Raw genomic sequence first — 23,872 nt, 5'->3', positions numbered from 1 at the left:
CTATGTTAAGTAATGTATCACAGACATATCTGACGAATACCTTCATAAACAAAGTGTAGAGAGATTGTAAATAAGAGATTCACTGTGCAGTGTAGAGAGCTTCGTTGATTATAATGGAACTTTGTGAGATCGCGATGAACTAAGATGAGTGACAGCTTTTAATGATTTTTAAGGAAGTTTGTAAATGAGATATTGATTTAATACAACAGTTAAATAAACAAGAAGTTAATATTAAGTGACTTGCTTTGTCTGACTATAACACTATTGCCTGATTTTGCTTTATTTCGAAATCAAAAATAGTTTGAAACAAGTCACAACTGAGCCGCTGCGCATCTCCATTCAAACACAGCGGTGTCGTGTATGAATGAACGTGCATTTTAAACGAATCTAGTGAGTCAATGATTCAATAACCTATTCATAAAGACTTGCATTATTCCTGAATGAATCAGCCGTTCGAACGAATCAAATGAATGAATGATTCAGTAATTAAATCAGTGACTTGCCACCACCTACTGGCAGTTTTAGTTTCATTTTTAAAGTATCTTTTTAGTTATTTAAATCATTTAATATTTATGTATACAAAATTTTATATTTAAAACATTAATCTCAACATGAATTTATATATTTGATTGCACTCATGCCACCTCGATGCTTCATTAAACAAATGAAAATACACCTACAAGTCACTTGTTCTTATTCTGTTGTTTTAATTAGGAATTTTAAAAAGCTTTAAAAATATATATTATTAAAAAAATGACATGAAAAATATCATGCTTTTAATAAAGTTACAAAAATGCCATTACAAAGGTAAAAACAAAATCCCCCTTTAATTTACTTTAAGGAGTCAAATATCACCTCATAATGGGAAGGCTAATTTTAATCAAATTTTTTGATTATTGATTAGAAGGTGCTCCTGAAATTTTGACTGTGCTCCTAAATTTCTTTAAGCGTAGAGCCCTGATGGATTTATTGCATTTTCAGTTTTTATAATAAATCTTTGAAATCAAAATCTGGATTTGAATTTTTAATGGTACTATAACCTAAAGAAGCTATGTGAAAGTTCAAAAACAGAAAATAGTGGTTTTCATCTCGCCACTTTCTTTGTAAAGAAAACACATTTTTACTCAGATTAATCAAAATGGATTTATAGTGTTTTGGAACCATACTCTTCATTTCTAACTCATGACTGGTGTTTTGTTTCGCTCTTTTGTTTGTCCTACGGCATCTACGCGCGTATGACAGTTAGCAGAAGCTAGACATTACAGTTTATAAAGTTTTAAATATGGACACTTTTCCTACACAAATGCATACATTTGCTTCAGAAGGCCTTTATTAACCCCCAGAGTCGTGTGGAGTACTTTTTATGATGGGTGGATGCACTTTATTGGACTTCAAAATCTTAACAGCCATTCACTGCCATTATAAAGCTTAGAAGAATCAGGACATCTCTTTTAATATAACTCCTACTGTATTCACCTGAATGAAGAAAGTCATATACACCTAGGATGGCTTGAGGGTGAGTAAATCATTGGGTAATTGTCCTTTAAAATAACCTCTGTTGTAAACAGTTGTGCTGCTTAATATTTTATTTTGTGCTGCTTATAACTTTTTTTTTGAGGAATCAAAGGTTTTAAATCAATTTTATTGCATCCTTTGTGAAAATAAATAGTAATTTATTTGAAAGATCAATTAAAATCTTACTGACCCCCAACTGTTGAATAGTAGTGCAACTGAAAAAATGGCTTAGAAAATTGAAGAGCACTTATATTAGCAGATCACTTAACATTCGTCTTTGGGGAACTCCATTTCCTGGCAATGCCATAATTGACTAATTTCTTTTACTCTGAAGAGATGCTGATTCAGGATACAGAGCACTGTGATTGGCTGAGTTCCACTTAGGGAATACTTCTCCTCATGCTCATCATAACAGGGAGCTCCTGCCATTTCCATGGCCTATACTGATCGTGTGCTCCATCCTTCGCCTTACAACCAACAAAAGAAATCAATCAAGCTCTGTAAAATGGAACAAATCAATAGCTAAATTCCGAATTCTCTGCATTCGCTGAGAGTTTTTGATCTCAGTGGAATGCCAGCCTTGAAAATAAACTGACCGTCACAAAGCAGAGATTATCTGCAGAATAGTTTATAGAGTTTTTCTGTTGTGTCTCCTTTTCTGATCCCCCTCATCTAAACCTTGCATGAAATAGAAAATAAAGACTTTTGATCTCTCTTTGGCTTTTGAAGGTGCTCTGGGATCGTTATTATATTTCAAATGTCCTTGTAATAAGACTAGGTTTAGGACAAAATATGAAGTACTCATAATATATTTGAATTGATTTTGCTGGCAATTTAAAAATTAAGTTCTGAAGCAACTTTTATTCAACTAAATATAGTTCTATTTTAAAATATTATAACATGTTGATATGGGGCTCGAAAACAACATTTCTTACTATCATTAGTGCAGAAAACAGTTTTGCTGGTTAATATTTTACATTATTTCATAAAGTTCAATAGAACAACATTTATTTGAAACAGAAATTAATTGTAACATTATGAATGTTTTTTACTGTCACTTTTGTATACATTTAATGCATTCTTGCTAAATATACACTACCAGTCGAAAAGATTTTTTAAGTAAAATGTTTTTTTTTAACGAAGTCTCTTCTGCTCAGAAAGCCTGCATTTATTTGATTCAAAGTACAGCAAAAACAGTACAATTTTGAAATATTTTTACTATTTAAAATAACTGTTTTCTATTTGAATATATTTTAAAATCTAATTTATTCCTGTGAGATATATATATATATATATATATATATATACATATTATTTTTATTATTATTATTTTTTTCAAAGCTGAATTTTTTCAGCAGAAATCATTATATTCTGATTTACTGCTGAAAAAAATCATGTTGAAAACAGCTAAGTAGAATTTTTTGTTTCTTTGATGCATAGAAAAGTTCAAAAGAACAGCATTATCTAAAATTGAAATCTTTTGTAACATATTTTTATCATCACTTCTGATCAATTTGTTCTGATCAATTCTGATCAATACATTTGTTTAGCATCCTTGCTAAACAAATGCATTTAATTTCTATAATTTTTTTCTTTTAAATATTGATAATAATAATAATAATAATAACTGTTTTTTGAACAGCAAATCAGCATATTAGTAAAAATATTTCAAAATTGTACTGTTTTTGCTGTACTTTGGATCAAATAAATGCAGGCTTTTCTTTAAAAAAAACATAAATGTTACTGTTCAAAAACTTTTGACTGGTAGTGTAAATATTAATTTTGTTTCCAAAAATCTTGCTGCTGGTAGATTTAGGTGTTTTTGTTATATTGGTAATTCTAAATGAAAATTATTATGTATTCTCTGTGTTAATTTAAAATTAAAAATTTGAAATTGTATTTATTTTATGTTTATTCATAGGTTTTTGTTGTATGTAACTTTACACATTTGAAAAACATCAAAAGGCTAAAATGAATTTTGAGATATTTTAAGCTGTATCACTCAGCTGTAGTAAATGCATGTAAAAATCAATGCAGCATGTACATCGCTGTGCCTAATCAGGGCCATCGAGCCCTGCAGGCACACCGGAGCAACTTCCCGCCGATGAAGTGCTCCACAGGTGTCCCCTTAAACTGTCGCAAGATCAGTGTGAAGCCCCGAGCTTTTCTCACTTAGTGATTTATCTGTGCTTTTAATGTGTGCGTTTCAGAAACACGCCAAGGGACAGGATCTGTTTGATCAGATTATGTATCATCTGGATCTGGTGGAGGCTGATTACTTCGGTCTGCAGTTCATGGACCCAGAGCAGGTTGCGGTGAGTGTCACTTAATGAGCGTTCGTATGCGCGCGTGTGTGGCAGTGACCTGCTTTTCTGTAAGCTGCAGCTCTTAGAGCAGAAATGAGAAATGGAGAGTGTCAGTGTGAAACAGCCACTCAACATCAATCAGAACAACAGGATTTTCTTTTTCTCCGCACTCAGACTAATAACAAACTCTTTGTCTTGTTCCCTCTCCCTCCCTCCCTCCCTCCCACTGTCTCCCCCAATCCTCCCATGCTGTTTTCTGCTCTCTTGTATTTCCTTATGTTTTCAGCAATGGTTGGATGCAGCCAAGCCCATAAAAAAGCAGATTAGACGTGAGTAGTCATAAGACATCTCACACACGCATTCACACGCTCATACAAGTAGTTATTGTGGAGTTGTTTAGTCGGCTGGTCACAGATGGCTGATGACCTTGGGCTCATAATCTACTGTTGCCTTAGTGACTGCTGACAAGTGTCTATGAGTGGATCCTATGGGTGTGACTAGAGCCAATCCCAATGTATGCCCAAATGAATGGAGAAATAGCATCAGCATAATTGGATTTTAAATTTTTTCGGGCCATGCAACTTGTGTGCAATTCCAAAAAAATGTTGTTGGTGAAATAAGGCCATTGATTCAGTCTCTCTTGCATTTTTTTCTGTATTATAGCGTAACTGCAGTGCTTCCCATCAGAATGGTGTCTGCTTTACAACACTTTTAAAAGCAGTTGAGTCACACTGAATCAACATTAGCTGACTTATGCCTGTCTCTATGACAACAATCTTTCATAACCTTCAAGGAGAGCTTCTTGTCTTTTTCCATTTAAGTTTATGTACAGATTTCGTAGTCAATGACATTGGTTGTCTGTTTTATTCCAGTGTACGCATACTCTTACTCGTAAAATCTCTCTGTTGTAGATGAACCTCCATACAGATTGTTTTTCAGGGTTAAATTCTATTCTTCAGAGCCCAATAACCTCCGTGAAGAGTTCACCAGGTAAACAACACTAATCATGTATGCCTCACTTGTAAAGATCTTTAATTCATCAAACTGAGATTTTTAAAGTGATAGTTCACCCAAAAATAAAAAAAATCATTACTTTCCTATGGGAAACACAAAAGATGTTTGTTTGTATGTTTTAAACAATATCCTGCCCTCTACAATATTCTTTCATCTCCTCATAATGAAGTGAATGAAAACTGCAGCTATCATGACACAAAGGCGCTATAAAAATATAATAAATGTCGTCCTTATAGTTCATGCGCTATATTGTCTTCTGAAGTAACAAAGTTAAATATATTTATTATATGGCTTCGGAAGATTGAAATACTCTTTGAGGGTCAGCTGTGTTGCCAAGTAATTGGTTTTCCTGCAGAATTAGGCTGCTTTAACACTGTTTCCGCAGGTTGAAGCAACTCCAATTAAAAGCGACTCCAATGTAGTTAACCCCCGGAATGCAATTATTATTATTTTTTTAACACAGGACCCTCCTCGAAATGCGATTGGGCTTTTTTCTGAAAACCTGGCAACCCTTGTCAGTTCTACACTTGCTGCAGTAGTCAGTAGCTATGTTTCCATCCAAAGATTTGAGTTAAACTTAAGCGCAAAACTGGAATATTACATAAAACGTGTGAATAAAGCACCATTTCCATCCAACGAGTCAGAGAACGATAAACTGATAAACTGGGCACTAAATACCACTAAGAAAACTAGGAGAACCCACTGAATATAATAATTTTCATATATGATAAATGACTTGCGCCTCAGAGCGATCAGACGAAACACAATAAATGCGGTCATTGCTTTCGGAGGTGGATGCCTGCTGTTTGGGAACGCAGTCGTGTAAGATAATTATTCAGAAATACTTAATACTAGTCTTAAATCTGTTAACAGATTTAAATGCTCAGGCATTTCAGAACGACCAAAACAACATTTCAGATGCTCGGTCCATTGGTTAGTCAAGTTATCACATTCCATCGTGCAGAGTCACATGACTTTTTTGATGTACATGGAGAAATTTATTCAGTAAATGTCTTTCTATCGTAGTTTATGCTTATTTTTTGTTTAGCGGATAAAAAATTTATCCTACTCAATTTTTTCATGCACATTTTTAGAATTTATGCGCATATTGGCGTTTCCTTTGTTTTGTTTTTTTCTTTTTTATGCCATATACCAAAATGTGCATAAAAACAGGTGGATGGAAACATAGCTGGTGTTACTAGTATTGCAGGTAACATGTTAAAAATCCATGTTAAAACAGGGTAAAAAAGATCAACTGAATTGAAACTTTTTTAATATATATAAATATAAAAATGTGTGCAGGTTTAACGTTATATTATCGGCTTGGAAAATGTTAATTTGACTAGAAACACCAGAGAATGGAAATGTAAAGCACCGCTACATTCAGGCGAGACTAGAAAAAAAAAAGGTGGATAGAAATAAAAAATGATTTAGTTCAGTTGGACAACAGATGCTACAGTTGTAAACTGAAAGAGAGGTGCTTTCCCTGCGAATGCTTTGGGTAAATATGAGCACAAATGTGCGTGCAGCAAAAATGACTTGAATACTGAGTACAAATACAATTTAAGTTTTGGGTGAACTATTTTTTTTTTAAATGTTAATTTAGTTATTTGTTTTATTTTTATCTGTTTATTTTTAATCAATATCATCCATTTATTGAGCATAACATAAAAACAATTATTTGCTTTTCATATTGGACAGATTTTATTAGTTAATCCTACTAAATATGTGACCCTGGACCACAAAACCAGTCTTAAGTAGCACGGATATATTGTAGCAATAGCCAAAAATGCAGTGTATGGGTCAAAATTATTGACTTTTCTTTTATGCCATAAATCATTAGGATATTAAGTAAAGATCATGTTCCATGAAGATATTTTGTAAATTTCCTACCATATATTAATGCAATTGTTGATTAGTAATATGCATTGCTAAGAATTTCTTTTGAACAATTTTGAAGGCGATTTTTCTCAATATTTTAATTTTTTTTTTTTTTTTTCACCCTCAGATTTTCAAATAGTTGTATCTCAGGCAAATATAGTCCTATCCTAACAAACCATGCATCAATGGAAAGCTTTTTTATTCATCTTATTTAAAAAAAATGGACCCTTATGACTGGTTTTGTGTTCCAAGTTCACGTATGCATGCAGAGCTGGGTAGATTACTTACAAATTGTAATCTGTTACTGATTCCAAATTGCATGCCAAAAATTTTAGCTAGTAATATAATCCATTACATTACACATTTTAGGCAATATAATCAGACTTCTTTTAGATTACTTTTAACCTAACTTGTTTATCACATTGATTTAAATAGGATAACTTGTACCATATTGCTATAAAAATACAAGGAGTAAGAAAATATATTGTTGTAATTAAGTGCATTAAACATAACATTACATCAAGGTTTCCCAAACTGGAATTTGTAAAGGAACTGCAGGGGGTTTTTAAGTTTAGGAATTAGGGAGAATCAATATACTATGAATAAATTATTGCTATTGTGTACTGTAAATAATATGTAATCCTGTAATCCATTAAGAAGTAACTGTAGTCTGATTATGAGTATTTTAAAATGTAATTTAATCTAATTACAAATATTTTTTGATTACATAATCCAAATTACATGTAATCAGTAACTACCCAGCTCTGTATGTATTGTATCATATTTGCACTATAATATTTAACATACTGTATTTATGACTGTGTAACCATTTTTTGCAGGTATCTCTTCGTACTGCAGCTTAGACAAGACATACTGTCCGGCAAGTAAGAAATTACGCTTACCTCACAGCCAGACACACACATACACAAACATGCACACGCAGTGGAAAAAGAGAGAGCCTTTCATATCCTCCTTTTCGCCCTGTGTCACACCTCTGACCCTCCCTCTGTTACGTGCACACACAGCGAGGCAGGGTTTCTACCGGGGTCCAATAAAAGCTCTGTTTCAGTGTGTATAATCTGGGTCTGGTCTCCTGAGGGCTGCTCTGCTCCTTTTTAATAAAAGAAACTCCAATGAGAACCAACACACAGCTTCTAATTTAAGAGCACAGATACGCTCCGACACACTTTCCCACACAGGGGGCACACGCTTTCTTACATAAACACGGGGTCTTGTCATCTCACATTGTACAGAAGTGGATTTTGACCATTGTTTGAAATCGGTTGAATGCTTTGAAAGTTAGTGCAAACACATTTACTGGTTGTTTAAAGGGTCATTAAGTCTCTCCTTCCCTGATCAGGTTGAAATGTCCATACGATGTGGCTGTGGAGCTCGGGGCTTATTGCTTACAAAGTGAGTTCTGTGCTTTAAATGGGCAGTTTGGACGTTTTTCCATGTATTTGCATATTTACAGCAGATTTTTTGCCTTTTCATTTCCATTTCTTTCTATTTCATGTGTTCACAGGTGAACTTGGGGATTGTGATCCATTAGAACACTCTATAGCACTGGTATCGGAGTTTCGCTTTTCACCCAAACAGTCGGAAATTATGGAGGCGGACATCTATCGCAAATGGGCTGAGTGCAGGTAACCCCACCTGAGTCGGTATTTCTTATCACCTCATCTTATCAAAAAATAAAGATTTCAAAAGGGAACTTTGCATACATTGCATATTGTCACATTGCATCTGATTACAACATGGGGTAAGATTGTGCTGTTGAATGAAGTCCTTTAAATGCTTGAAGCGTCACTCAATTAGATTTGGACACTTTCCTTTGCTAGTGATAATCACACTTGAACTGTTTACTCGCATTTAACATGAATTGAAAACTCGCTCTCCCTGTGGTTTTAATTAAACCCTCGGCTCTGCATTTGACCCTGTTTTAAGAGCAATCATCAAAGTCAGCGTGCTACTGTACAAGTACGTGCTCGACAGCAGATCGGTCCCTACAGATGAGCTGTTGCATTTGTCTAAATGGGTCTGGATTGTTTGTTGATCTTGGAAATGAAATGAGAAATTGTGAAACTTTATAGACCTGGGGGTTGAAAATTTTCAGTGCAAGACAGAAATAATGGCTTGAATTGAATTCTTGCAGATTCTGTCTGCCATTGTGGAGGTTTGAGCACAGAGCAGAAGTATAATGTGAGAGGATTTCCGGAGATTAATAACAAGCGCAGCAACTTTGGATGTGCTTGATGGGACATATGGCAAATTCTGTCAGGCTGTGCAAGAGGGAGTTGCACTAGTCTGGCCATGAAATGACAGAGCACTGGACAAAGAGTTGAATGATGAGTTATGGTGTTCATTACGGCTCATGAGTTTCACCTGTACCTCTCTTTACAGGGGAATGATTCCTTCTCAAGCCGAGCTGAATTTCCTGAATAAGTGCAAGTGGCTGGAGATGTATGGAGTGGACATGCACTTTGTGAAGGTCAGATCACTCCATTTAGTTAATTTAGTACCTTTTAGCAGTTCTAAGAGTGTATTCAAATTCTTGGATTCATTTATTTTTATCTTCACCCTGTTGTACCTTCACAATAGAAGAATTATCTCCTACAATAAGGGCTTTATAATAATACTGTACTTTATAAAGACAATATTAGACTCCATAATATTTCCATTAGATCATTCTATATCATTATTATACCTTTCTAAAAAGCTGCATTTGTCCTTCGCAACAGCAGTAATATTCCACTACAGAAGATGAATTGATCTTCATAACAGCATTATCAGAAGTAACGTTATCCAACTATTCATCCGTCAGTTTAATGCATCAGCTCTTAAAAGCTGTGATATCAGGAGGTACTATGGAAGCCTGTTTCTACCACTGAATAAAAAAAAAAAAAAAAAAAAAACGTTTACTGTGACTTTTTATTTCACAATTATGATTTTTTTTCACAGAATTGCATGTTACAAACTCACAATTTAGACATTTTTTCTCAGAATTTTGAAATATAAATTCGCAGTTGAGAGTTCTAGTTGAGTCGGAAACCTGACTTTTTTCTTAGAATCTTGAGATATAAACTCGCATTTCTGACATTTAGTTTTTATCAAAATTACATGATATAAACTTGCAATTCTGAATTCAGAATGTAAAATGTAAAGAATTTATACTTTTATTCAGCATGGATGCATTAAATTGATCAAAAGTGATAGCATATGATGTTAAAAATATTTCTACTTAAAAATGCTCACACTTCTTTTTTTGGGGGGGGTTACTTTATTATTCAGATAGGACAGTGTAGAGATGACAGGAAAGTATTAGGTAGAGAGATATAATGCAAATAATGATTCACAGTTTCCACACAAATATTAAGCAGCACAACTTTTTTTATTAGAAAATTAGAATAATTATATTGCAAAATATATAAAAATAGAAAACAGTTGTTTTAAATTGTAATATTATTTCACAATATTCCTTTCAATGTATTTTTGATCAAATAAATGTTAAAATATAAAACCTGTTTAATATACTTTTGAGATGCTGTGAGACTGCTGTGTAAAAGTACTGTATACTGATATGCAGGGACGGGATGGAGGAGAATATGCTCTGGGGCTCACGCCAACCGGAATCCTTGTTTTTGAGGGATCCAGCAAAATTGGTCTCTTCTTCTGGTGAGATTCACAGATACACTCCATTTGTTTTGACCAGTAGCTGTGCTTTGACTCTTCAGTCATGGCTGATTATCTCATTAATGTTTCCATTCAGGCCTAAAATAACCCGTCTTGATTTCAAGAAGAACCGACTGACATTAATAGTGGTGGAGGATGATGAGAAGGTATGTTTTACATTCACAAAATTGTACTCACTTATCTGTGTTCACACAGTAGATATTCATGTCCTGATAAGCTGTTAAAATAATCACTATTGCTGTGATGTCATTTGTACAATACATTTCAATTTTGCTTAATATATTGTAATATGGGAGAAACAATTAAGTATTTATGCTAAACTTTGGCTTCATTCATGCTTGCTTATATTTTTTTCGACAAGTCATCTTTAAATCATTCATTTATAATTAAGTTTAAATAATGCTTGTATATTTGTGGGTGCAGGGTCGAGAGCAGGAGCACACATTTGTGTTTCAGCTTTCGAGTTCTCGGGAGTGTAAGCACTTATGGAAGTGTGCAGTCGAGAGACACGCCTTCTTCCGGCTCCGACAGCCAACCCACAACAAAAGCAACCGCAGTGACTTCACACGCATCGGCTCGCGCTTTAGATTCAGGTGCGTACACACACGTGCACCTATTCTGGCAACATATTTACACTGTCTCTTTTTTAAGTTTTGTGTCGTTTGTGTTTGCAGTGGAAGGACTGAATATCAGGCCACACATAGTGGTAAAGTCAGGAGAGCAAGCACTTTTGAGAGAAGACCAAGTAAAAGATATCCATCACGGGCCCAGTCTATGGTCAAGGGTAGGTCTGTGTGTTGTGTGCCATATCTTCTTTCAATAATCAACCTAATGCATTTCTGATATGCTAAATCTCTATCTGCCCTGCATGTGATCCTAAAGCCTTTAAATGTTGCTTTAATACACGTAGCACCTCACATCAACATATGTCATGTTTATATGATTGCTTTTGTCTTTCACAGCCATAACTCCAGCAAAACATCCACATCTAAGGTAAAGCCACACAAACACAATTACAAGCACTTGGATATAAAAGCATGTTTTTTTTGTGTTTATTTCATTAATTTTGTTGTGTGTGTAATGATGTGTAATGAAAGATTCTCTCTCCATTCTGTAGTGCACAGACCAGCCCTGAGCCAAGCTTAACACCGGTACTCTCTAATATCCTTCCTACTTTATATCATTATTTTAGAAAAAAATACACGTGAGGATTTGGTAGATACATCAGAGATTTTTGACTGGTGTCCTAAGGCCGTTTTTATTTTGCAAATATGTTTTTATAAAATTATATTTTATAGTTTTGTTGTTGTTGTTTTTTTTTTTTTTAAAGACAGATCGGAATTATGATTGTTTTATTTTATATACAGTGAAACAGTAAGAAATCTTGATTGTAAAGGTTCTTGCAAAATTTCGTATGCTTTTTTCGTATTCGTCAAAATTCTTCATGCACAGAACATTACAGTGGCTCAGAATTGTCAAAACACCTCTCAAAATGCTTGCTACAGATGTGAAAAATGCAGAAAATGACAAACGAAAGTTTAAAAAATTTCAGGCCTTAAGTCACAATTCTCTGTACTTATTGCAAAATACACTGCTGTTCAAAAGTTTGAGATCAGTAAGATTTTTTTTTTTAAGTTTCTTATGCTCATCAAGGCTGTTTATTTGATCAAAAAAACAGAAAAAACATATAATATTGTAAAATATTATTTTAATGTGAATATATTTTAAAATGTAATTTATTTCTGTGATCAAAGCAGAATTTTCATCATCATTACTCCAGTCTTCAGTGTCACATGATTATTCAGAAATCATATGCTGATTTATTATCAGTGCTGGAAACAGTTGTGCTGCGTATTTTTTTAAAACCTGTGATACTTTTTTGAGGATTCTTTGATGAATAAAAAGTAAAAAAAAAAAAAAAAAAAAAAAAACAGCATTTATTTAAAATCTAAATCTTCTCTAACAATATACACTGCCATTCAAAAGTTTGGTGTCAAGAATATTAACTTTCTTTTTTTTTTAAAGAAATTAGTACTTTTATTCAGCAAAGATGTGTTAAATTGATAAAAAGTGATAGCAATGACATGTATTGTTAGAAAAGTTTTCGATTTTGAATAAATGCTGTTCTTTTTAACATTTTATTCATCAAATAATCCTAAAAAAATATCACAAGTTCCAAACAAATATTTGGCAGTAATGGCTGATGAAAATTCAGCTTTCCATCACAGGAATAAATTATATTTTAAAAGTATATTAAAATATAAATCATTATTTTATATTGTAACATTGCACAATATTACTGTTTTTTAGCTGTATTTTTGATCAAATAAATGCAGCCTTGATAAGCATAAGAGACATTGCAAGTCTTACTGATCCCAAAATTTAAACAGCAGCGTATTTCTTGTGAAAAGTGCTAGAATATCTTATTTTAGGGAGGTTTTTAGGGTCCTTCGCAAAAAAATGTGAAAACTAATATGAGATGGAAGAAAAAGCTATATTTCAATGCTTTTAGTATCAAGTTCCCCCAAAGAAATTTTGCGTAACTCACAAATGTATAGTTTTTAACAAAAAAAAAATTAGAATAATAAAATAAAATTGCAAGCAAATGCAAAGTTTCCCAGAGAAACATAAAGGTTTTTTTAAAGAGAAGGCCCAAGTTTTTCAAGAGAACACTTCTCATAATACATAGTTTAAATAACATTTTTCCTCCCATTACAATTGTTTCCCATCATCATGCCCCTTTAGGGGTTCTGTAGAAAACCTAAGCTTTGTGACTCATTTTAATCTCCAAATAACGTTCTGAAAAAAATTCTTATGAGCAAAGCATGATGAGATTTTTTTTTACGTAGACTGATATTTAGCTGACTAAGTTCTTAAAAGAAAAGTTCACTTCCAGAATGAAAATTTCCTGATAATGTACTCACCCCCATGTCATCCAAGATGTTCATGTCTGTCTTTCTTTAGTCGAAAAGAAATTAGGAAAACATTCCAGGATTTTTCTCCATATAGTGGACAATTGTGGCCATCAGGTTGAAGGTCCAAATTGCAGTTTCAAGCTCCACGATCCCAGCCAAGGAATAAGGGTCTTATCTAGTGAAACAATCTGTAATTTTCTAAGAAAATATATAGTTTTTAACCACAAATGCTCATCTTGCACTAGCTTGAACTCACGCATTGTAAAATCACACGGATGAAAACAACAATGTCGGACGGCTTTGAAGTTGAAGGAGAAAATGAGATGGAGTTTTTCACCCTACCCTAACTTTTTTTTTAACAAAGTACACAGATGAATAACTAACCGTGCGTGACTTTTCCCACATGATTTCGTAATGCATGAAGACGTGCATTGCAGAGCTAGTGCGAGATGAGCATTTGTGCTTAAAAAGTATATAATTCGTATTTTTTAGGAAAATGACAGATCGTTTTGCTAGATAAGACCCTTATTCCTCGACTGGGATCGTGTAGAGCCCTTTGAAGCTGCATTGAAACTACAACTTGGATCTTCAATCCGCTAATCTCCATTGAAGTCCACAATATGGAGAAAAATCCTGAAATGTTTTCCTCGAAAAACATAATTTCTTTCCGACTGAAGAAAGAAAGACATGAACATCTTGGATGACATTAAGGCGAGTAAATTATCAGGAAGTTTTCATTCTGGAAGTGAACTTTTAATTTTAAACTAATTTTGAACTAGACTTCACTCATATGAATGCTATTTTTTTCTGTATCTTTCCAGTACAAACACAACATTCCAATTGCACAGGAACCCTGGCAAAGATCACACCCGTCTAGTCTGACCCCTCCCCTATACATACAGCCAATGGAACTGGGACACGTTCCACCACCACACAGGTATACATTTTTATCTACCGAAACTGAAAGATAAAACCTCTGCCAATCTTTCAGTTTCTGTTAAAAATATGTGGGCTGATCTCATCTGTGTTTCACCTGCATGTGCATATGTGTCTGATTTAGACCCTCCAATGTGGACAGACCCCCTGCGAGCAGTGGTGGGTTTGGTGAGAGCGTTTTGAGTGGCAGAAGCGTGTCAGTTGTGCACAGAGACAAAGTTATGACTGCACTGTGAGCATGTGAAAGAGAGTTTGGATGAGCGGCTCACCTTAGTAAAAGAGACCGCCGAATGCTCGCATCCAATCACGGTCTGTCATCCATCCGCATCATCACATCTGCAGGAGTCATCCGTTGTTTGTGATCATCCATCATGTGACATGTCTCAACAGACCAAATGCATCCTGAAATGAAAAAACATATTCAGCATATGCAGACCTTCACGTCTGACTCTTGACACATCCGCATGTTGATAGCTTTTAGAGTATTGCATGATTTACGGTAAAATTTAGAACTAGCAAATTACCTGAAAGGCGATGTCAGGATATGTAACTGCTGCTGTTGTGGCTGTGTATTCTTTAGCAAGGCTGCTCAGTTTAGTCTTAACTCTACTTTAACATGCCAGATCCATCTCACAAAGTTGTTACAAATTACAGACAAGCATGCAAGAAACTCCAGAAGCCAAACTGAGCATCGTTGTTTTAGATTATAGCCTATTTTATAATTTTAGTACATAGATTTGTGCATATTATGTTTAAAAGTTTACTTTTAAGTGCAAATCACTTATATAATATCATGCCAAGCACCTCACTGTTTACAAACCCTGCTTTCCTTAATTTAAATTCACATTGAAAGTACTCCTGACCGCTGTTCTATATGTGCTAATGATCATTACGTATTTGCTGAAGTGTTAAGGTAGAAACCTTCGTGTTTGACCATCGAAATCTGTTCAATCAGCAAGGGACGGGGGCTTTTAATGATTATGGACTGACGCAATGAGACCTGCCTTAATAAATGTGTTGTTTACACTAATCGACTCAATTTTATTGATTATGTAAACCCTTGACATTTGCTTCTCATTTTTGTATTAACATTCACACTGTTCCATTTTCTGTTTAATAACGCCATTTGCATAAACAGTTGTTGTTTTTGCTCCATCCATTGAAATTACTTTCATAAGCACTTTGTTATTATATTAGAAAGCTGTGTGTGCATGTCTCTGCCTGTCATTTTACCCTGGTTATTCATAACATGCTACTTGAAAATGAATCAATAAACAAGTACCAGCTCAGGTTTGCACTGGTCTGATGCTGGTGCTAATTGTGTTGTGAATGTGTATGGGATCAATAAACATGACATATGCCAGTCTGCTGCATGTGTGGGTGGGTGTGTAGACGTGTATGAATGAACTTGAGTACCTCTGTTGTTCTCTGAATCTTTACGTCAAACAGAGGAAACATTATGTGGAGCTGTCATGTGTAGCATTGTACACTGTGTCATTGTGTTGTTTTATAGCTTCCCTTTAAGCACTGCAGACACCCGGAGGTTTAGTGTGGAGGAGAACGAAGCTCCTCTTTCTGGAAAGATCCATCGCTGCTACCATCACCATGGATACGAAAAACAGGAAGCACTGTGCCTCACAACAGCTAAACCTAGTGAGTCCTGTGTCTGACTATAGCTACTAGACATGACAAGGGTGTTGTTTTTCACAAAATGTTAAATAATCAAGAGATTATATTTATTTTCTTACACTTTAAAGACATATTTTGTCTATGTTTGCTCTGCCAATGCTGAATTAATTTGGGCTAGTTTTTGGGTGGGTTTTGTTGTGAAACCTGGCAACCCTGCTGGCTCATTTGTCGCCACCTGTAGGCGTGTCGATTTAACCTGCAGATGGGAGTCACTAAAAAATCTGTCTAGTGCACTGGTCTCAAACTCAATTCCTGGAGGGCCACAGCTCTGCACAGTTTTGCTCCAACCCTAATCAAACACACCTGATCCAACTAATCAAGGTCTTCAGGATCACTAGAAACTATTAAGCAGGTGTAGGTTGGAGCTGGCTGGAGCTAAACTGTGCAGAGCTGTGGCCCTCCAGGAATTGAGTTTGAGACCACTCTAGTGCGAGTGTGAACACATACGAACAGTGTAAAGTCCCAGTGTTATAGACTTTAAAGGCCTGTTCACACCAATGACTATAAGTAGTTTTAATAATCGTTCTAATTATATCATTATAATCTGCTAGGCTTTCTGGCCCCTGCTCGTGGTGGTCACATTCTGTGCAGTTAGGAAGGTGGCGATTTGACCCTAGGTCCTATATTAGCATCCACACCAACTGTCAATGACGTTCTGATTAGTATAAGCACCGTCTGTCGCTTTAAAGCATTAAGATTTCACATTAAGGACGATAACTATCCACCTTATTTTTCATCCGCATTCAGCTGTTTTTAGCTGTAGAAAACAGCTTGTTTTGCTGCTTGATATTGCAGGTGGTGTGTCTTACCATATTATTTTAATGTTTTATATTAATTATGAACACACTGGTTTGTACTGTAAACAGCTTTACCGTTTACTGCAGGTTGGCATTCTCAGTGTTGGGGTAACGCATTACAAGTAACGTGAATTAAGTAATCAGATTACTTTTTTTTAAGTATCTAGTAAAGGAAGGCGTTACTTTTCAATTTACAATAAAATATCTGAGTTACTTTTTCAAAAAAGTAATGCAAGTTACTTTGTTTTCCTATTTATTCACTGACACCTCTCCCCTAGTGTTCAGAGAAATTGGGAATGAAGTGTAAAGGCAGAGTTACTTCCTTTAGCCTGAGGCTTATAAATTACACTTTTGGTGTGAAAGGGCCCTTACAGTGGCCATAAATATATAGATTTTTTTGTTGTTGTTGCTGTCACCATGAAATCAAAAAAAAAAGTTTTTTGCTTTTAGTATGAATATGAATATGTTAGCCTTAAGATTATCTATAAGCTAACTCACACTTAGAATATATAAGTAGGTTTAAGAACATCGACAAAATGGTCCATGTTACATGAGTGGTTCAACCTTAATTTTATGAAGCTATGAGAATACAAAAACAACAATCCATATTGGTGGAAATGAGAAACTAAAAAGTAAAGGTGATGATATACAGGGCAACTTTTTTTGAGCAGCAAGGGTTCAGAAAGGTACCAAGAAGACAGTACCAGCTGATCAACGATTTTAATGACATCAACTTGCACTTCTGCTTCTCATCAAACTTTCTGTCCACTGAGATTAGAAGGAGAAAGATTAGTAACAATTTCATATTAAATCTAAGGGAGGAATCTATCAGACTAGGGTTGCCAGGTTTTCACAACAAAACCCACCCAATTGCTACTCAAAACTAGTCCAAAAGTTGCCCAATCGTGTTTAAAAGGGGATCCCCCAGTTAAAAATCACCCTCTGGGGTTAAAATACACGTTTTTTGGCAGTTTCCCCTGGTAAAATTAGCATTTCAGGGGCTAAATATTACATTATTACAGCCGCTACAACCTGCGGACAAGAAAATTAACCCACAGCAACAGTGTAAAAGCAGTCCACGGGAAAATTAGACTGTGTGCTTTTTACTGAACTCAGTGGCTCTGGCCCAAGTTGTGATTTAAATGAAACGCTATTGGCTATTTACAAAAGGGGGCAGGGATGTTTGATATAACAACCAATCAGAATCCAGTTGACTTTAACAAGATACAGAAGGTTATCATCAAAGTCCCTTTCAAGGAATGTCTGTTCACTCGGCGGTCATATTTGCAACGCCTCCGGGCTGCGCATCCAAGACCAAATCCTATCTAAATTAATGGGGGAATCCTGAAATCTCAAAAACTGCTTGCTGAAATTGCAATTAAATTATTTCAGATCAGCAACAAATGAACTGAAATGAACTGCACTATGAATTTTGTTTCTTATGCTCAAACAGCGTTTAAAAAGCTTATTTTTCAAGCTAGACCAGCCAATGCGCAAGCGCAGCCAAAACGCGCTTATGACTGCGCATGCGCATTGGCCGGTCCAGCCTCAGGTTTCTATGGGAACCGGCAGTTCTAACAGCCGCTGCACTGATGCAATGATTTTACCAATCAGCAATTGGCTCTTTCATTTAGAAGGTGGGAATATTCTGCCATATTGCATTGCATTTTCTCCCATTCATAAGTATTGGAGTGAGCTGTCTTTGTATTTCTATAGACTTTGTTAACATCCATTGGTACTGATGCTAATAGTGTAGTTCTAGTTCTTGGAGTGATAGGGCCTTAACAGTTTCTCAACTGATTAGTTGTCTATATTTTTATCATTTATCAGCTGTAAAAAATTGTTCTGAAAGTGATTTCAACAACATTTCTTTCCTCTGTGTTGTCATACTTCCCTATTCTCATACAATTAGAACAACATGAAAACTTAAGTGTTATCGTTACAGTAATCTTTCTAGGTGTGAACGCCTCTTTATAGTCTTTATAACAACATGCGCTGTATAAAGGACTTAGATAACATGTCATTTTCAAAATTCACACCTTTCAAGAGCTTTATGGAGTTTCTGTCTAAATTGTTTTTTTGTTTTTTTTGTTTTGGTACATTTAATGAGCTGAATAAGCCTCGTTTTTATTCCTGTGAAAAACTAAATATGCTGCTACCCTGATCTATTGGACTCTGGGAATACCACTCTGCCAATCAAATTCAAGGAGTGAAACTAACTTGAAAATTCAGAATATGTATGCTGTTGTGTTTGTTTACATCAGAAGCTTGGGTCGTGTCTCCTGGGCTCCCCGATGAGTTGGATCGAGCTTTGCAGAACCAGCTAGAAGCAGAACCTGCAGCCTGGCCGGCCCTCCACATCAACATAGACATGGTAAGTTATGGAGATCATAGCCGCCTGGAACGAAGAGAAAAGATTTTTATGGCTGTTTTATGCCATATGACTAAGTATTCAATTCCCTCCGTAACTACAGGCAGAGGAAAAACCACTTTCAGAGAAAAGTCTTCCTTCCTCCCCTGCGGTTTTACAGGAACAGCTGAAAAGCAACATCTCTAAAGTAACTGCTCACACTGACAGACTGCACGAACATGACACTATTCGTAAAAGCTGATGCAAAGCTAATTTATCTATTTATATATCTGCATCTAAAGTACCTGAAAAAACAGGTCGTTCCAGCTAAAGGTGGTAAAGTTTAAAGTGTGCAGGGATGGAGGCAGATCTGAATGTGAGTTTTCAGGCAATTGTAAGAAAGTGAATTTTCATTTCATGCCAACAGCTTCATTAGGTCTCCAGTACCACGTCTATGGTCTACCAAACCTGAGGTTGTTAAATTAACCATTTGTGACCCTGAACCACAAAACCAGTCTTAAGTTGCACGGTTATATTTGTAGCAATAGCAATACATTGTATGGGTCAGAATTATTGATTTTTCTTTTATGAAAAATCATTAGGATATTAAGTAAAGGTCATGTTTTATGAAGATATTTTGTAAATTTCCATCCGTAAATGTATCAAAACTTAATTTGTGATTAATATGCATTGCTAAGAATTTCATTTGGACAACTTTAAAGGTGATTTTCTCAATATTTTGATTTTTGTCACCCTCAGATTCCATTTTCAAACAGCTGTATCTCGACCAAATATTGTCCTATCCTAACAAACCATGCATCAATGGAAAGCTTATTTATTATAAATCTATAAATATCAATTTTTAAAAAATGACCCTTATGACTGGTTTTGTGGTCCAGGGTCACATTTTTCTTAGTGTGAAGAACTTTTGCACATTAAAGAACCATGGATGTTAAAATTTCTTAATAGAACCACTGATGCCTCTTATTTTAAGAGTGTATAACCTAAAGCCAGTTTAGACCAGCTAGGAGCCACATAAATCCACATACTTAGCTAGATTTTAGAAAAAATGTCAAAATACTGTACAACTATACACAGGATAATTATAACAGTTTATAAAGCACAAATATTGAGGTTACAGAATGAGGGCATGTGACAGAAGCAGTGAGATGATGCATAGCTTGTCCTCTGCTCTCTCCTACTGTAGCGCGCCACCCAAAGCGATAGTGGAACCTCAAAGGGGAACTCTTCAAGTGGAGACCAAACTGACAGGTGAAAACAGCACGTACCAACTCTGGAAGTTGGTACATGTCTCAAATGGTTTTCAAGCATTAGAAACCATCAAGCGTTTTTGCCTCTATGTGTTACATTCACTGACTTCGGACTCCCAGGTATCCCAGCTCTTCGCAGGATTCAGGCTCGAGCAGTCTGAACATAGAGAAGCCCAGAGTGGACCGACGCAAACGGCTTGTTAGACAGTTCAGCTTGTGAGTTACTTCTTCTGGAGCCTTTTTCATTTCACAATGAGGACTGTCTTCATATAGTTTATTTCTCCTGTAGTAACCACAGTGATGAAGATGACCTCCCTGAGGCACTTGCAGCCATCTCCTCGCAGTGCAGTATGGGAAAATCTTCCTCAAACAGCTCCTTGGATAAACAGGTCCAGCCACCAATATACCCACCGGTAAGATTTACTATGCCCCCTCCTTTCAGATGTATTTTTTAATCAAAAAGTTTTCAATGACTCGAGCCATTGTAGAAAGGCTCTATTCACTGTTTGCCTTGATTAATTTATTCCACAAGAGAAAATATCCAATAACAAATATCCAATTTCAGGGAGACAGGGGAACTTACAATGAATAAAAAAATTAACGAGTGCACCTATAAAGGGATAGGACACTCGAAATGAAAATCCTGTCATCGCGGACCCTCATGTTGTTCCAAATATGGTTGATTTCCTTTCTTGTACCGAACACACAAACAAGATGTTTTTTTAAAGAACCAGACATTTTTCAAAATATCTTAAGTTAAAGGAATAGTTCACCCAAAAATGAAAATTCTGTCATTAATTACTCACCCTCATGAGGTTCCAAACCCAAAAGACTTTCGTTCATCGTCGGAACACAGATATTTTTGATCAAATCCAAAAAAAACGTTTTCTTCTCTTCTCAGTCAGTCTTTGACACACGTTCATGTTGGTACGTACCATGTACCAAGACTGACACGGAAGAGAAGTAGTTATTATATAAAGTCATCATTTTTGTTTTCTTTGTACGCAAAAAGTATTGTACACTGTAAAAAACAATTTGTTGAGTCAACTTAAAATTTTAGGTTCAGTCAACTTAAAAAAAGTTTATTCAGCTAAAAATGTTAAGTTATACTAAGTGACAACTTAGATATTTGAGTTGATTCAACTTAAAATTTTAAGGCAGCTGAGTTACTTACCCAGGTTTTGAGTTTAACAAACACAAATATCTAAGTTGTCAAGTTGACTAAACTTATTTGAGTTGACTGAACTTAAAATTTGAAGGCAGCAGGGTAACAAATTATTTTAAGTTGACTCAACAAATTGTGTTTTTAGTTTTTTACAGTGTAGCTTCATAAAATTAAAGTTGAACCACTGATGTCACATGGACAATTTTAACGATTGCCTTACTACCTTTATGGGCCTTTATGGGTAGTTATGGGTACATGTAACGGAATTACGTAATTTAATTACAAAATAAATGTAATTATAATTAGTTACAGTTACTGAGAAAAAATGTGTAAATAAATTACAGTTACTTTTGAAAATGTTAATGGTTACAAAGGGGGTTACATCTGAATTTTCACACACGTACAGATTAAATTGGCTTCTTTCATTAACTGCATTGACTGCTCTAAAATGAGACAACAATTTTTCAGGAGTTTAGGGCGCAGAATAGGACACTTATTCGATAACTGTTTTATTTCCTATTTGTGTTTATACATATAATTTAAGATTAATTGTTTTTTACCAAGGCATTGTTAGATGGCAGTGTTTCCTGTCATAACTATGCAAACATTCGATTTCAAAACCAGTATCATAGTTATTAAACTATTTCTTGTTATGACTTTAAATCTGTATTTAACCTCAAAATGACACAAAGTAAATAAGAGGTGTTAAGTCTGAATTTGTGGTGGCTGTGCTTTAAATGTATATTATTACACGCCTCTGTGGAATGCTTGATTCTGATTGGTCAGTCATGACATTCCAAGGTATGATATTCCCCGATAACAACTGGTAAAAGCTAATAACACAGACTTAACTGGGCAACTTAAGTCTATACGCTTGATAGTGTTTCTTGGTGGAGGCTTTGCGTTTGGTCGGCTACTAAAATTTTAAACCTAATTCAATATTATATGTACAATTTCTTAATTCAGGCATCCTGGTATTGTGGGCTCGATCTGTTTTGTACACTGTAATGGATTATAAGATAACTAACAAACTTGTACTGTAAGTACTAGTACTTAATTATTTATGTGGTGAAATGTTGTGTAATAAAAGTGGTATGACTGCACTGTATGCCTAAAATGTCTGTCTAGTTGAAGTTGCCGCTTGCTAGCGACTGCTTGTTTTTAAATAATATTTAAACTCAGATCAGTGTTTCGTGTCTAATTATATACTTTTGTGGCAAGCAGCCGTGTAATAAGGGTGATAATGTACATCCAGCCAGTTGTTATCGCAAAATAAAGATGTATATTATCCCTTACTTATTATAATCTTAATTCAAGTGATAAAGGATACTCCTTATTACATTTTAAATAGAGTAACTTGTAATCTGTTACCTATTACATTTCCAAAGTAACCTTCCCAACACTGGTAGATACGTTGCTGGTTTTACGAGTTTGGAATGACATGATGGTAAGTTAATTAATGACAGAATTTTCATTTTTGGGTTAACTATTCCTTTAATGACAGTATAATTTTTAAAAGGCATCCAATTCCATACACAATTAGTGTAGTACATATTTGTATACATGTGTGTTTTGTTAAATTATGAAAAATAAAGGGGAAAACATACTGTCAGTTTGTTTGTCAGTACATTAATGTATGTTCTAATGCAATAGACACAATACGTCTCGATTTAGAGAGTGAAACAAAAAAACGTTTGAAGTTCGTTACCTTTAGCATACCTTAAACCTTTCATACCTTAGCTTCAGCTCCCTCCGCGACACGCGCCATATTTTAACGTAAGATAATTTTTTAACTTACCGTAAATGCGTCAAGCGTCCGGTGTCAGCCACTTCTACGTATTTTAGGAATATAAAAATCGTCATTTTGCAGTTTGTACTATTTTTAAAAGTAGGCTTACTACTTTATTTACTTTACTTTGTTCGTTATTCATCCATAGCGGTTAATGAATATAAGGTATGTATATAAACAAGGTAAGTATTGTATGCTGTAGTTAAATCACAAAATAAAATGCAACCATTGTTTCTGATATAAATCTGCTGATATGCAATAACCATTTTGTTTGGTTTATTACAAATAAGCCTCAGTTTAATCCCTTGAGATAGTGTAGCCTATGTGACAATATACCAACCTTTGTTTTGTTTGTTTTTTTCTTCTCTCCTTAGCAGAAGGATACTCAACGTTTAGAGCTTGACAACTCTCCACTGTTCTTTCCAAGTCCAGTACCTCACCTGCTGCCATATGCTGCACATACAGAAAGGTAACATACACACACACACACACACACATGTCTGGTTTATTATCTTTGTGGGGACTCTCCATAGGCGCAATGGTTTGTATAC

General features: G+C 35.1%; 1 protein-coding gene across 2 annotated transcripts in view; it reads left to right on the top strand.

Annotated features, from left to right (window-relative positions):
- epb41l4b (erythrocyte membrane protein band 4.1 like 4B) overlaps positions 1-23,872 on the top strand; it is a 32,231-nt gene that overhangs the window by 5,156 nt on the left and 3,203 nt on the right. Inside the window, exons 2-22 of one of the 2 annotated variants that reach the window (XM_051130971.1) lie at positions 3,726-3,830; positions 4,108-4,150; positions 4,733-4,811; positions 7,556-7,600; positions 8,077-8,129; positions 8,242-8,362; positions 9,120-9,207; positions 10,303-10,391; positions 10,486-10,555; positions 10,833-11,002; positions 11,084-11,193; positions 11,372-11,402; positions 11,527-11,560; positions 14,146-14,261; positions 15,774-15,913; positions 19,011-19,120; positions 19,221-19,304; positions 20,304-20,368; positions 20,488-20,583; positions 20,657-20,780; positions 23,699-23,790. In XM_051130971.1, the coding sequence (XP_050986928.1) occupies positions 3,726-3,830; positions 4,108-4,150; positions 4,733-4,811; positions 7,556-7,600; positions 8,077-8,129; positions 8,242-8,362; positions 9,120-9,207; positions 10,303-10,391; positions 10,486-10,555; positions 10,833-11,002; positions 11,084-11,193; positions 11,372-11,402; positions 11,527-11,560; positions 14,146-14,261; positions 15,774-15,913; positions 19,011-19,120; positions 19,221-19,304; positions 20,304-20,368; positions 20,488-20,583; positions 20,657-20,780; positions 23,699-23,790 (1,865 nt within the window). Of the gene's footprint in view, positions 1-3,725; positions 3,831-4,107; positions 4,151-4,732; positions 4,812-7,555; positions 7,601-8,076; positions 8,130-8,241; positions 8,363-9,119; positions 9,208-10,302; positions 10,392-10,485; positions 10,556-10,832; positions 11,003-11,083; positions 11,194-11,371; positions 11,403-11,526; positions 11,561-14,145; positions 14,262-15,773; positions 15,914-19,010; positions 19,121-19,220; positions 19,305-20,303; positions 20,369-20,487; positions 20,584-20,656; positions 20,781-23,695; positions 23,791-23,872 lie in introns of both variants that reach the window. The other variant, XM_051130970.1, reaches the window with a different exon arrangement.

The sequence above is a fragment of the Labeo rohita genome, chromosome 16, assembly GCF_022985175.1.
Source record: "Labeo rohita strain BAU-BD-2019 chromosome 16, IGBB_LRoh.1.0, whole genome shotgun sequence".
Lineage (NCBI taxonomy): Eukaryota > Metazoa > Chordata > Actinopteri > Cypriniformes > Cyprinidae > Labeo > Labeo rohita.
This window is presented reverse-complemented; position numbering and strand designations above follow the sequence as displayed.